At 41.7% G+C, this 13,558-nt stretch overlaps 1 protein-coding gene and 1 pseudogene across 1 annotated transcript; one reads left to right on the top strand and one right to left on the bottom strand.

Moving 5' to 3' along the window:
* Positions 1-155: 155 nt before the first annotated feature.
* LOC144454395 (E3 SUMO-protein ligase KIAA1586 pseudogene) lies at positions 156-5,239 on the bottom strand (annotated as a pseudogene).
* Positions 5,240-5,782: 543 nt separating this feature from the next.
* MYCBP (MYC binding protein) lies at positions 5,783-11,772 on the top strand. Its single transcript, XM_020983609.2, has 5 exons — positions 5,783-5,893; positions 6,087-6,159; positions 8,983-9,031; positions 10,129-10,258; positions 11,548-11,772. The coding sequence occupies exons 1-5, from the start codon at positions 5,879-5,881 to the stop codon at positions 11,590-11,592; spliced, it is 312 nt and encodes a 103-aa protein (XP_020839268.1). The 5' UTR covers positions 5,783-5,878; the 3' UTR covers positions 11,593-11,772.
* Positions 11,773-13,558: the final 1,786 nt, after the last annotated feature.

Genomic DNA, 13,558 nt, shown 5'->3' with positions numbered 1-13,558 from the left:
ATATCTTTGCTCCAAATGATTTGGATTCACACACTATCAACAGCTCTGATTCCTGCATCCTTCAAGGTCCAGCTCAACTGTCATCTCTATGAAATGTTCCCTGTGTAGGCAAACGTTTAACAATCAGCTCCCTGAAAAAAACACACACACACATATATAGCCACATGTTTATTACAAATTTTACTGATATAAAGGATGTACAGCATAAGATTTCTAAATAACAAAATTTACAAGTACTCTGTATTGCAAATTCCACAGAGTTAATTTTTTTTTTGGCTAGGCAATGGGGTTAAGTGACTTGCCTAGGGTCACACAGCTAGTAAGTGTTATGTGTCTGAGGCTGGATTTGAACTCAAGTCCTCCTGAATCCAGGGCTGGTGCTCTATCCATTGTACCACCTAGCTGCCCCTGAGTGGATTCTTACAGAATGCTTATGGTAGTTTAAAACTCTTCTATCCATAGCTAATCTACAGATGCAATTCAATCCTGATTTGACACATGGAGTTCCATCCCGATCTGCTAACTCCTTCCCCCCAAAATTTACCATTATTAAATCTGATGTGATCTATTGCTAAACCATTTCTCACTCTCATATAGATTCTGTTCATTAAACTTTGAAAACAAGTAGCTTTTTAGCTATTTGTACAGCTGTGGGACCTGGAACATTTTTTGATTTAAATTATTTACAAAACCTTCAGAAATCATGCAAATCAATTTCATGTTTTAAAATTTCACTTAGATTACACACACACACACACACACACACACACACACACACACACACTACTAGCAATCCATAGTGAAGTTAGTTCTTCATAAGGCCAAGTAGCTTATTCTCTCTCTTTTTTTTTTGCTGGGCAATGGGGTTAAGTGACTTGCCCAGGGTCACACAGCCAGTAAGTGTTATGTGTCTGAGGCCGGATTTGAAGTCGGGTCCTCCTGAATCCAGGGCCGGTGCTCTATCCACTGAGCCACCTAGCTGCCCTGCTTATTCTCTTTGTTAAAGGAATGTCCATAAACTTATCTGACTTTACCAAATTTTCAACTTGAGATTCGTGCTTCCTAGTACCAATTGAAGTTTTCCAGAGCTCTTATGTATGGTATAGCTCTTTATGTTTCCAGACCTCTTGATTAATTTTTGTGCTTTCTGAATGTTACCGGATCTCGGCTGCAAATGAAATGCTGCAGTTGAAAGTAATGAAAATTCTTCAAGAATGATAATTCATTAGAATAAAGTCTCACAAGAAATCAGTGTTAGTTAACTTCTTTGCAAAAGCAGAATCAGAATGAAGAAAACGCATGTATAATGCAGGCTCTAAATGTCATGCAGCAGCAGCAGCTTGCAATCTACATACCATCCATTGGTCACATCCTAGTATTCCAGCAATTTTAATCATTTCAATTTTAAGTTCTTTAGCTACCATTCCTAGGTCAGTTTGATTTTTGTTAGATTGGTGAACAGAATAAATTTTATGCAGAAATATTTTTAAATGATTAACTTGCTTTATTTCAGATATCGAATCATCAACTGATAGTTACAACTGGTGATTCAAACAGGGCCAAATGATGATTTTAGGAAAGATTTCTAACTTTGTAGTTACTTCAGACTTTCTTCCCAGCACTGCATTAGCGCCAACAGAAAAAAAAAAGCAATTAACTTTGTTTTCAAATATTCATTATCAAAGCCACAATCATTTAGAGTAGACAATAATGTACTGAAAATACACTCTGCTGTAGCTGACAGCAAGTCTTTTAAAGCAATAAATAACATTACCAGTGTGAAAGCTGACTGAACTGAGCAATGGAAATAAATCATTAGGATCCTTTTCTTTAAAACTGTAGATGCCTGTCAGTTATAATACAGATTTTGTCATTCTCTTCTATACATTTAAAAAAATATTTTTATCTTAGCTTATTTTACTATATGTTCTGCTATCTTCTTGCATTATCTATGTCAACAATTCCCTACTCCAAATTTCTCTTTTAATTCTATGGCCCCCTCAACATTGCTAAAATGCCTTATATTTTACTAAACTGTAAACTGTTGAAAGCTTTTAGGGCAGCATGAATATTTTACAATTAGTTTTGAATAGGACATCCACATTCCTAAAAATCACTACATTATGTAAAATTGCCCAATAAAAACCACAGGGCTCATGGGAAAATGGGATTAGGGATACCAAACTAAAAAATTTTATCAGTGACACATTAAGAAAAAAAAAGACAGGTACTGAAAAAAATAGTAGCAGTTTTATACATGTTAAATAGTTAAGAAATACATAAATACTACAATAGCGGCAGTGGCCTCTAGTTGTGGCCCCATGGTGATGGCTAGAGGCCTCCATGACCAGCAACTCAGGGAAAGAAGCAAGGGTGTATTGGGGAGGAAGGAGGAGAGCTGATCTGACCCTCCTCTGCCCACAGCTCATACTGTACCAGGAGACAGATAACAAATATACCTTTACCTTAAAAAGAATTGCAATTTGCTTGGGGAAGTGAGCATGGGAAGAGTTGTAGCTACTGAGTTATTTATTATAAAGTGCTGCAGGATAACACCCTCAATGAAATGAGGTAGCTGGCAGATGTTTAAGGTCTGTTTGCGGACATTTTGTGCTCAGTTCAGCTGTAGGCAATTTGTTTTTTGCTGATGAAATCATGCATAAGAAACCATGAAATCTGTGCTACATTCAATTTGTTCCCTAATATGTCAATTGCATTGAAACAAATTAGAATTTTCAAAACAAGCACTATAGTAGAACTGTGTTTAATTTCTGCACTAAATTGGAAACTGAGTCATTACTTTTAACAAATCTTGAATATGCGCTCCACTCCTTGGACCCACGGAGAAGCTTTTTTCCTGTCATTCCTAAATGCTGACCTGTCAAACAATTCTTATATCCTCATTTACCTTCTTTTACTTTAAACCATGTGTACTGTTTTATAAACATAAAAAGCACATAATTATCTGTTTCTTCCTTTGATGAGCAGGATGGTTTTTCTTCAATGATTGGTTGTTCAACAGATTTGAAATTTGGTTCTATTGGCTTTGTTGCTCCACACTGATTTCTATTCCTATCATTTTCTGTATCTGTTTTCACTTCCACATTAAAAAAAAATCAACTTATTGTCATTTTAGCATTTCAGGGATCAGAATCTGAAAAATAATTTCATATCATGTTAGTAAAATTCATGGTTCCATTTGGGAGTTAAGTTAAAAATTTCTGTTAATGATTTCTTTATATAACTTCAGGAAAAACAAATTTTAAGGTAAAATATTTATTTTGTTTTTCAGTTTACACCTATCACTTCAGTGTGCCTTGCTACTTCTTGTAATATCCAATATTAGTTTTCGTGATTCTATTACCAACAATTGTGTGGAAAAAAAATCAGACTATGAATACTTGATTACTATCCAATTCAGTAAAGAAGTTGCTCCCATCAGTGATGAATGAATATAGTTCTGACTTAGTAATGTCGGTTGTTATTTTCATTTACTTTAATGAGTAAGACAAAAGTGAACCAATGAAGACCCATGTTGGAATTTCACTCATTTCTCAATGACATGACATTTATTTGCTGAACTGGATAATCTTTCTGAATACTGGAAGAATATTTCCTTAGTATTTTGTACATATTAACAATAAAATGGTTTACAGACATGATATACTTTTAAGTTTAATCTGTATTATTAACATTTTCTTCATTATTTTATTAAGTCTAGCAATTAGTAAGAAAACAAAAACAAGCCCTGTTTTGTATGTAATGTTGCTGATTTTAGAGGTATATAAAACTCCCATTATAGCTGACTGCAAGTTACAATGGGGACTTGGGAAAAGATTCAAAGCAGTACACTATAATATCTCTACCATACAGTTACAATGGCTAACACCTCAAAATCACAGGTAATAGTAAAAAAAAAAGATGAATTGAGTAATCATTACCTTTGTTTTTAATATAATTCAATTGTAGGTTCATATAATTTAATTTTTAATAATGCTTCTGCTTAACGATCTGCTGAAAATTTAAAAGTCCCCTCCAAGAGGTGCCAGCACACTGATGCTACACTAACTGCTGTTCCTAGAACAAGACATGGTATCTCCTGATTCAGTGCATTTTTATTGGCTGTCCTCCATGCGTGGAATGGTTTCCCTCCCCATCACCATCTACTGGCTTCTCTTGCTTAAGTCCCAACTAAGATACTATTTTCTGCAGAAAGCTTTTCCCAAACCATTTTAATTTTAGCACCTTCTCTGTTGCTTATTTCTTACCTATCCTGCATATGGTTTGTTTGCAGATAGTTGTTTGCACGTTGTCTTCCCTCCCCTCATTAGATCGTGAGCTCCTCAAGGGCAAAGGGTATCTTTAGTCTTTCTTTTCTCCCCCAGAGCTTAGCACAGTTCCTAGTACACAGTAGGAGCTTAATAAATGCTTATTGACTGACAATACCCAATTGTGATTTCTCACCTCTGAAATAACATACCAATTTGTACATCTTTTACTGTATTTTCCCGTGTTGCCTCTTATCAATCCCATTATACATGAATTTCATGAAGACACATGTGTCTTTTATCAGACTATCTCACAGCTCAGTAAATAATGAATGGATATGCTTAATAAATTTTCAGCACAGTCATCTTGCAAATAAATCTTAAAGAGTGGTGGGTGTTACTACCCTCCCTTATCATCTCCCCTCTACCTTAACACTAGACAAGGAAATGGTCACAGTCATATTATTTGGCTCTAGGCTCTGCACCTTTTTCTATTTTTAGCAGTCCCACTCAGAAACAGCACTGGACTTGGGGTGAAATCAGAAGGCTTAAGTCTGAGCCACAGCTCTGCCTTTAACTTAGCAGTGTGCTAGTGGGCAAACGAAAAAAAACCTTGCGATGCCTTTTCTTTGTAAAAAGGGCCATTATCTACCTCACAGGGATACGGCGAGGAAAACTCTGTCTTTGTCGGCTGTAAAAGGCACCGGATAAAGATGAGGTGTGCAATGTGCCCTCCTCCTCCCCAGCAGGGAGCTTTGGACGCCGGCCATTAATATATCTCCTCGTGAGAGGCCAAGTAGGCCAGAAAACGAAAAGGGAAGGAGGAGCCCCAGAATAGAGCCAAACTTCCTCCCCCTCACCGGGCCAGCAGCACCCTGCTCCCATGGTACGTACGGACTTACGCACGCTTCAGGCGCTGTCTCCCCTTTCCAGGACCCCACAACCTGGCTTCGACCCGCCCCGTCACTCATCACATCGCTCACTAACCCCCTTCCCACACACTCCGAGGGAGGAGACTTGGTTAACCCACTTCCCAGCCAGCTGCGCCCTCCGCTAGTTCTCTGGGCCTCAGTTTCCCCATCCGTATGAGGACGGGGGTCGGACTAGCCAGCCTCTAAGGTCGCTTCCAGTTCGGGCGTTCTTGGCTCCTACGAACGCAATCTCCCGCGCCCAACAGCGTCCCCGGCTCTGCGCGTCGGGAAATCCTGCCCCACCCACCGCCCGTTTCCAAGCTCACCTCACGTCCTTGTCGCGACACCAGCCAATTTAGCTATAGAGTCACGACACTCCCCCCCTCCCTCCGAGCAGCTCCCAACGGCCTCGGAAGACAGACCGGAAGAGGAAACCAGACACAAGTGCCGTCGACTACCGGCCGGGGTGTGCCTACGCGTCTACGCAGACTCCCTAGGCACCGGAGCGCGGGAGGCGAGGGGGGAAAACTTACAGCGTCCCGGTCACCATGAAAACAGGCCACGCCCCGACGTCCCGGGCTCGTGGGCCTCCAGTGCGCAGGCGTACGCGCCTTCAGGCGCACGCGCAGTTCCTGCCCCAGGAACCCGGCAGCCACGGTGTGGGGCGCGCAGGCTACGCCGCCCGCTGCCGCTGTCACTATGGCCCATTACAAAGTGAGGGGACGCGAAGGGGACGGGACCGGGACGCGGGGCGAGAAGGGGTGGGACGCCTCGTGTGGGGCGTGTGTCAGGGCTTTAGGGAGCCGCAGATGGAGCCGGGCTGGCGCCGGGGGACGGACTGGGGCGTCCTCAGCTCCTCCTCCCCGGCCCCTGACCCTGACCCTGACCTGCAGTGTCTCCTCCTCAGGCCGCCGACTCGAAGCGGGAGCAGTTCCGGAGGTACCTAGAGAAGTCGGGAGTGCTGGACACGCTCACCAAAGGTGAGCTGAGCGGCCGAGCCGGCGCAGGATAGCTGCGCCCCAGCCCTGGCCCGCCCGGGCCCTAAGCTGCCTCTCCCCTCGGGGCCTTGGAACCCCCATGTGCAGAACGGGGTGGGGGTAGTGGTGCGCCCCTACACTCAGAGTCCCCTGCGGCGCTCACTCTGGGATCTCTCATTCCCAGAGCTCCCGCAGCTCGGCACGCCAGGGATGCCCGGGAGAGGGCAGGGGAGGGGAAGGGGTGTGTGTGTTGGAGGGGGTGAGGGGGGAAACCAGACCAGGTACATCTCCACCTGTACCAGGGCCAGGGGCTGTTGCTGCTGCAGGGCCCTGCCGAGGCCACCGAGTAAGCTGCAAGCGGAAGAGAAGACGACCAGTTTGCTGGACTGTGAGGCTCAACCGCCCGCTCCCTGCTGTCCCCAACCCCTCCCCTTTATATGTCTCAGCTTCCCCTTTGCTGGCTTGGGAGTGGCGGCTGTTCCCCGGCCTAAGCCAGGGGGAGAAAGATTAACTTCTGCGATTGTTGCAAATCAAATAGTTGGCAGATCTGGGAAGAGGTGTGATCCCCCCACCGCCCCCCACTCCCACCTCACCACGAGTTTGTGTAATTTCATTACGCCTTAATCTGGAAAACCTGAGGGTACGTACAGGTTGGAAATCCAGGTGGTTAATTTAAGGCTATAGTTTTAAAGCTGTTGAATGTGACTTAAGTCACTTGCTAATTATTTTTAAGGTTACACAGTATAAAAAAGTTTAAATACAAAGTAGTATTGGGACCGGAAAAGCTTCATCCAATATTAAAATTATTGAAGACTGGGTTGTTTAGCTGCCCAGAGCAGGCTGCTCTTTCTAGTCTGCTGAAATACACCTTTGTACTTTTTTGAGATTTATATGAAGAGACCACCAATTTCTTTCTTGCAGAATTCTGGTTTAAGGAGTTGGCGGGGTGGAGTTATAAAATTGTTATATTGTATCCGGTTCATTAAAATGGAAACCTATTGCTACAGTGTACCTTTCCTTTATCCTTATCCCAGTGGGATTTAAGGTTGAGGATGGAAGTTGGATAGATAAGGGAACAAGGTAGAAGAGGCAAGATCAGAAGGTTGACCAAAGGCATTTAGTCACTTCAGCATCTTGGATTTTCCATGGGGAGAGAAGCAGGACGGCCAAAGTTAAAGAGTAGAGAAAATTTTGCATGTGTTAATAAGATTTACCCTTTAGGTCTGGATTTTAGAATCTGGTGGTTTGAATAGAGTTCTTATCCTGGGCATCAATCCAGGGGCCAGTGTGACTACCTCCAAGTCCATATGCCACAATCGATGTTCCCTTTTATCTCTCCTTTTTATTTCATAGATTCCCTAAATTTTTCCATTAGTTATCTGAGGGGTAGGAGGGGGTAGGAGGAGGTAGGAGGAGAGGAGAACACGGACTGGGAGAAAGAGAGCCTGTCAGTTGTCTTCAAATATTTTGGAATGGTTGTTGTGGGAGGAAAATTAGATTTGTTCTCTTGGCCCCACAGGGCAGAATTAGGAACAATAGGTGGAAGCTGCAGAGAGGCAGATTTTGGTTTCAAAGTCTGCAAAACCCTTCAGAACAATTAAAGATTTCCAAAAGTAGAATGTATTGTATTGTTTTGGGAGATAGTGGGGGGTTTCCCCTCAGGGTAAGTCTTCAGGCTAGATGACCACTTGGATGTGTGGTTGAAGGGATTCTTGTTTGGCTGTGATCTCAGTGCAGATTCTGTGGTTTGCACTGTTCTCTAGTTCTCCAAATGCCTTCCAAATAAGTGCACCTTTTTTAAATGCCTGTTCCCATACCTACTGATATGGGCACATCTGTATCTTGCCAAAATTATTTAACTTTCATACTTTTCATAATCTCTTCTACCTTAGTTCTATATTAATCCAATTCCACAAGTATCAAGTGCCTCTGAAGTGTGAAGTGCTGGGGAGACAAAGACAGAAAGGAGGACAATCTTGCCCTTAAAGAGTTTATATTTTCTGAGTTTCTTATTCCCTTCTTCCATCTTGTCAGAGGTGCCAACCTTTCTTTTGAAGGATAGGCCCCTGGCTCCAACACTCATCAGCTGTGTGACCTTGGGCTAGCTCAATTTGCTGAAAAGGTAACTTGGTCTTTTTTTTCTTGACCTATATCAAGAGACTGTGCCAATTCCTATCTTGTACACCTTTCAGAATTACAGGTAGAATTCCAGTTTAAGGAGTCCAGTCTCTCTTCCTGTCTCATGGATAGGCATCTTATCAGTGGAATCATATCTGAGGACCTGAACACCAGAGTGAGCACCGACAGCCAGAAAGCACGCTTTATTAACTTTTTGTTTTTAAAAGCACCTTCCCTTTTCCTTGAGATCACTGCATCACATTTTGAAAAACATGTCAAATTTTATTATATTGACTATTACATAGGAATTTAAATAGTTATCATGTATAAATAATATGCCAAAAAGAATTGTGAATAATGTATTTATGTAGGATTTTACTTTCAATTTAATTTATTGTATCCACTCTAGCATGGCAGTGGTCATATGGACTCAGCATCTTGGGAAAGAATCTTATTCTATGCAACAGGATCTGCTGTTTGTTGAGCTGTCCTTAGCTAAGCATGTCTATTACTAGTTATTTGTTTAAGTTTTTGATTAAAAAGTTCCTTAGCATTTCTTGTATTGAAATTTTACTTAGAAGAGTCCTTGATTCTTTCAGATACAAGGCTTCTTCAAGTAATTCTTGGAAGTTGTTTTTAAAACTAAAAACCTCAGCCAATAAGTGTTACTGTATTTAACTGCTACTTTTTCTGCCCTTTAATCCGCAGTATTGGTCGCCCTGTATGAAGAACCAGAAAAACCCAATAGCGCATTGGAGTATCCTTTGTCCCACCTGACAGTCTTGGGTATTTTTTCCACGTAGAAAACCTTCTAAAATGTTGAGGGGAAGAAGGACTTTACAATTTGTCCATTTCAGTGCCTGAGTTTCGAGGTTATATTGTACATCTGGTTGATCTGTGTGGAAATGACAGCAAGGGCAGCTGGGGATGGCCAAAAAAAAAGCAGAGTCCAGCAGGTATTGGAAGTGGGTTTGAAGCCACTAGCTCTGCCACTTACTACTGTGATCCTGAATCTCTCAGCAGTTGGATAAGATGTTATCTCTCTCTCTCTCTTTTTTTGGCTAGGCAGTGGGGTTAAATGACTTGCCCAAGAGTCACACAGCTAGTGAGTGTTATGTGTCTGAGGCCAGATTTGAACTGAGGTCCTTCTGACTCCAAGGCCGGAGCTCTATCCACTATGCTGCCTAGCTGTCCCTGATAAGATGCTATCTCTAAGGTTCCTTCCAGCATCTGCTCTTTGCCAGATGCCATCTTAAGCACCCAAATAGGTACTGTTAATACCCCTATTTTACAGCTGAGGAAACTGAGGCAAATAGCGGTTAAGTGATGTATGCAGGGGCATACAGCTAGCATCAGAAGCCAAATTTGAACTTGGGTCTTTCTGACATTAGGCCTGCCACTCTACTCACTGTGCCACCTAACTGCTAAAAAAGGGAAGGTTCCTTCCCTGTAATCTCTGATTTCCTTCTGGAGACAGGATTGTGACTATTGCATAAGAATTCCAATAATGTTTATGTATCATATAAGAGCTTACATTTATAGAGCTTGAAGATGTACAAAGTATTTTTTCATAACTACCATGTGAGGGAGAATGAAGGAGTACTTATTAAGTATTATTCTCCCACTTTACAGATGAGGAAACTGAAGCCCAAAGACATGAAATCTATTTGCCCAAGGGTACAGGTAGAAGATCAGAGAGGGGATTTGCACCCAGGTCTTCTGATTTTAAATTCACTAATCCAGGCTGCTTCACAACACACAGCAACATCCTACGGTATACTAGTTGTTACTGGGGGACATTGCTGTCAATGCTCCTTCACTTTAAGACGAGAATATTCTTAACTCCACTCTTAGTTTTCTAAAGCATCACTTAGGAGCTTCGACTCCAGAAAATCCAGAAATAGAGTTGCTTCGCCTAGAATTGGCAGAGGTGAAAGAGAAATATGAAGCTGTGGTAGAAGAAAACAAAAAGCTGAAAGCAAAGGTAAATACTGAATTTTAGAGCACCCCCTCCCTCACTGTTCCGGATGATGATATAGTAAAACCTCACAACTTTGGACATGCCGAAGAGAGGCTATTCCAAGTCAGTAAAAAAAAAAAAGTCTGAATTACAGATTGTTAGAAAAAAAGATAAAAGTTTTACTGTTTTGAAGTCTCTGCAAGTAATCTGAGGTTAATACAGGGCAGTTAAGAATACTGACTTGTGCAAAAGCAGGTACTTAATGTAGAACTGAAAAAAGTTCTCAGGGACTACTTTATTGAAAAGATATGAATGACTAATAATTGGTGTTCTTTCTAGGAAAATGTGTATTTCTAAAGTTATTTTAATGATTTCTCTTAAGTAGGCCAAACTACCCCTTGAAAACGTGTGTTCTTCCTTTGATGAGCAAAATCTTATCCTCTTAGCACACTGATAAACCTCAGCTTGGCTCTTAATTTTCATAGGCTCCAAATGGGTGTTGTCCAAATCAATGAAGTTTTACTCTGTCTTGAATCTATAATGTTTTCTACGTATAATATAATACTCATGTAATTTATAATGCCTGTTAAATATTTTTTCTCTTATTAGACATTTTGTCAGATGTTTATTTTATCTTTCTACCTCATACCCAAATCCCACAGCTAATTGACAGGACCAGGTTTTCCAAGTCCTGGCCCAGTATTCTTTCCATAGGACAGTTCTGCAACCTAGAAAATATTCTAGAATACCACCTGCGATTCTGCAGTGTGCTGATGCTAGTTTGCTCTTTAGGTTTTTTACAAGTTAAAGTGCTGCTAAATCTCAATGGGCTCATTTATCAGCATATCCTACACATTTTTTTTCTCTACTTGTTTTTAGGAAATTTCTCCTGATAAATCATTTAGAACCACAGATTTGGTGGGGAGAGAAACAGTTTGCCTTAATGCATGTCACAAAAGTGCCTAAGGTGGTCAAAATGATTTGTAGTCAGTCTTAACGTGGAAAAACAGTAATAGACTTGAAGTAGTACTGCCAAAAGCTGGGCATGTTTTTGAGTTTGGTAAATGAAAGTATCTGAAAATGTCAACACTAAAACCTGCCTCTAGTGGATTTAATTCGATTAATATTAGAGCCTGGAGTGACTTTTAAATGGAGGCTTATTTGGTGCAGGAACTAAAGCTATTGTGAGTGTGCTGCTTCCTAATTAGATTGAATATAATCAAGTTACTGCTGCTGGTTTTGTTGGCTTTGAGTTGCTTTTTACCTAGTTTAGAATCCCGACTCACCAAAGCTCCTCTGTCTTTGCCCCGTAGCTTGCTCAGTATGAACCACTTCAGGAGGAGAAGCGTGCTGAATAGGATTCTTCTCAGTTGAACAGGCACTGAAAACTGGCTTTGTACGATTTGCATAGTTTGTATAGTATATAATCAGTCTTTTCTGGACAGATACTATAGAACTCTTCTAATATGTTAAACTCACTTATCACATTTAATTGTTATAAAAACACTTAGAATCACTAATAAATAAACTTAATATAATTTTTTTTGGCTCATAAAGCAGGAAAATCAAAAGTAAATCCTGAGGAATTCCAAACACAGCCATCTAAATTGTCTTCATTACCTTAAAATGTAGTTATCTGTCATTTTCTCAGATTAAAAATGACTGTACTGTTGTTACATTTTAACCAAGCAGAAATGAACATGGAGCTGCCTTGAGTTTATTGCAGGATGGAAGCCCAGATAGGACCATGCTTTGTAAAGCTGACAACGTTGTAGTTGTGAGGCTTCCCTGTGAGCTTGGCCTGTAGCTGAGGAGGCCCAGGGAGGCAGCCCAGCCCTGCACGACTTTCCCTGGAGGCCCCCCCCCCCCCCCCCCCCCCCGTGAGCTCTTTGTCGAGATGCCGTGGATGTCATCTCGGCTTGCTTTGGCTCACTGGTCCTCTCTCCTCCATATCGCTGTCGTGATTGTGCTCTGGCTGTTGGCTCGTGTGGTGCTTTGCAGTGGGCTTCCCTGTGTTCCTCCTGCACCTGGCCTTTGCATATTTGTTTTGCAGCTCGATATACAGTGGCACTTCCTGAGCCAAAGTTCATGGAACTTTAAACAGAGCCAGACCTGCTGCTACTAATGTACTGTGTAGCCTTGGGCAAGTCACTTCTCATCAGGCCTCAGTTTCCCCTTCTGTAAACTGAGGGGCTTGCTCTTCGTGTTCTCCAAGGTCCTTTATAGTCCTGATATTCTGTAATTCTGGTGCCCATTTCTTCCCTGTAAAACTTGCTAATAAGCAAGTTCAGCACTGATCAAAGGCAGTCCTGAAAGGAGACAGTTCTAGAACCTTGGTATCTGTAGTTCATGGTCATCTGTCGAGCATACTTCACCCCTAAAGTATTTAGCCCTTCAGTTTTTCATCTCATTCTTAGTATCCCCATGAAGTACCTTTCCCCCAGGCTTCTCTTAGGTTACCTAATGTTGTTATTGATCCTTGCTTGGAGCCCACGTAATACTGGGGTGATCTCATTTGGGGGTCACTTCACTGCTTGGGGCCTCAATTTCTCATCTATAAAATGAAGGGGCTAGACTAGATGACCTGAGCTACCTTCTAAATACCATTGTTTATGCTTTACTTTCCAAATTGTGCCCTTGTAGATGATACAGTGTCTTCTAATAACCACTGGGAGTATGGAAGTGTCTCCTCTATTAATTTAAGACTGGTTTGGTTAGTAATAACATGTTACAACCTCTGTTGAAAGCTATTCCAACTTGATGGTACTAAATCTTGTTAATCCAATGTGCCTTGCTGGTCCCACTCTTTACATCTGTGGAGGTGGTTTAAATGCAATACTGTTCATTCAACTATTTTTTATTGAGCACCTACTCAGGGTAAGGTGCTGTGGAATATACAAAAATGAATTCAGTCTAGTAGGAGAGATAAGCTACCACTGACTACACTACCAGACCCTATACGAAGTGCCACAGGGAGAAGGAAATGAGGTATTAAGTTCAGTTGAAGGAGACATCACTTTTACCTTTGGGGGGAAAAGTGGGGTGAGGTTGGGGCAAGCAAATCACTTGCATTTACCTAGTTTAACTAAAGGATGTGAAATTCCTCCATGGATGGGTGTGGACAGGCTACTTCAAGGAGCTAACCGTTTCCTTTTTGTATGGAATTACTAGAATGGCAGATGGAGGGCATACATCTTGGACATAGTTTCATGGATCCATGAATTACCTCAGTATGGATGCCCCCTCCACCAACACAGATTTCTGCTCTAATGCTAGTCAGGTAGCCCTTTGAGAGTTGCTGTGGCTGAAAAATCCAATATTATG

This window comes from Phascolarctos cinereus, unplaced genomic scaffold, assembly GCF_003287225.1.
Source record: "Phascolarctos cinereus isolate Bilbo 61053 unplaced genomic scaffold, phaCin_HiC Scaffold_726;HRSCAF=1367, whole genome shotgun sequence".
Lineage (NCBI taxonomy): Eukaryota > Metazoa > Chordata > Mammalia > Diprotodontia > Phascolarctidae > Phascolarctos > Phascolarctos cinereus.
Note: the sequence above shows the minus strand (reverse complement) of the source record. Positions and strands in the feature narration are given on the sequence as shown.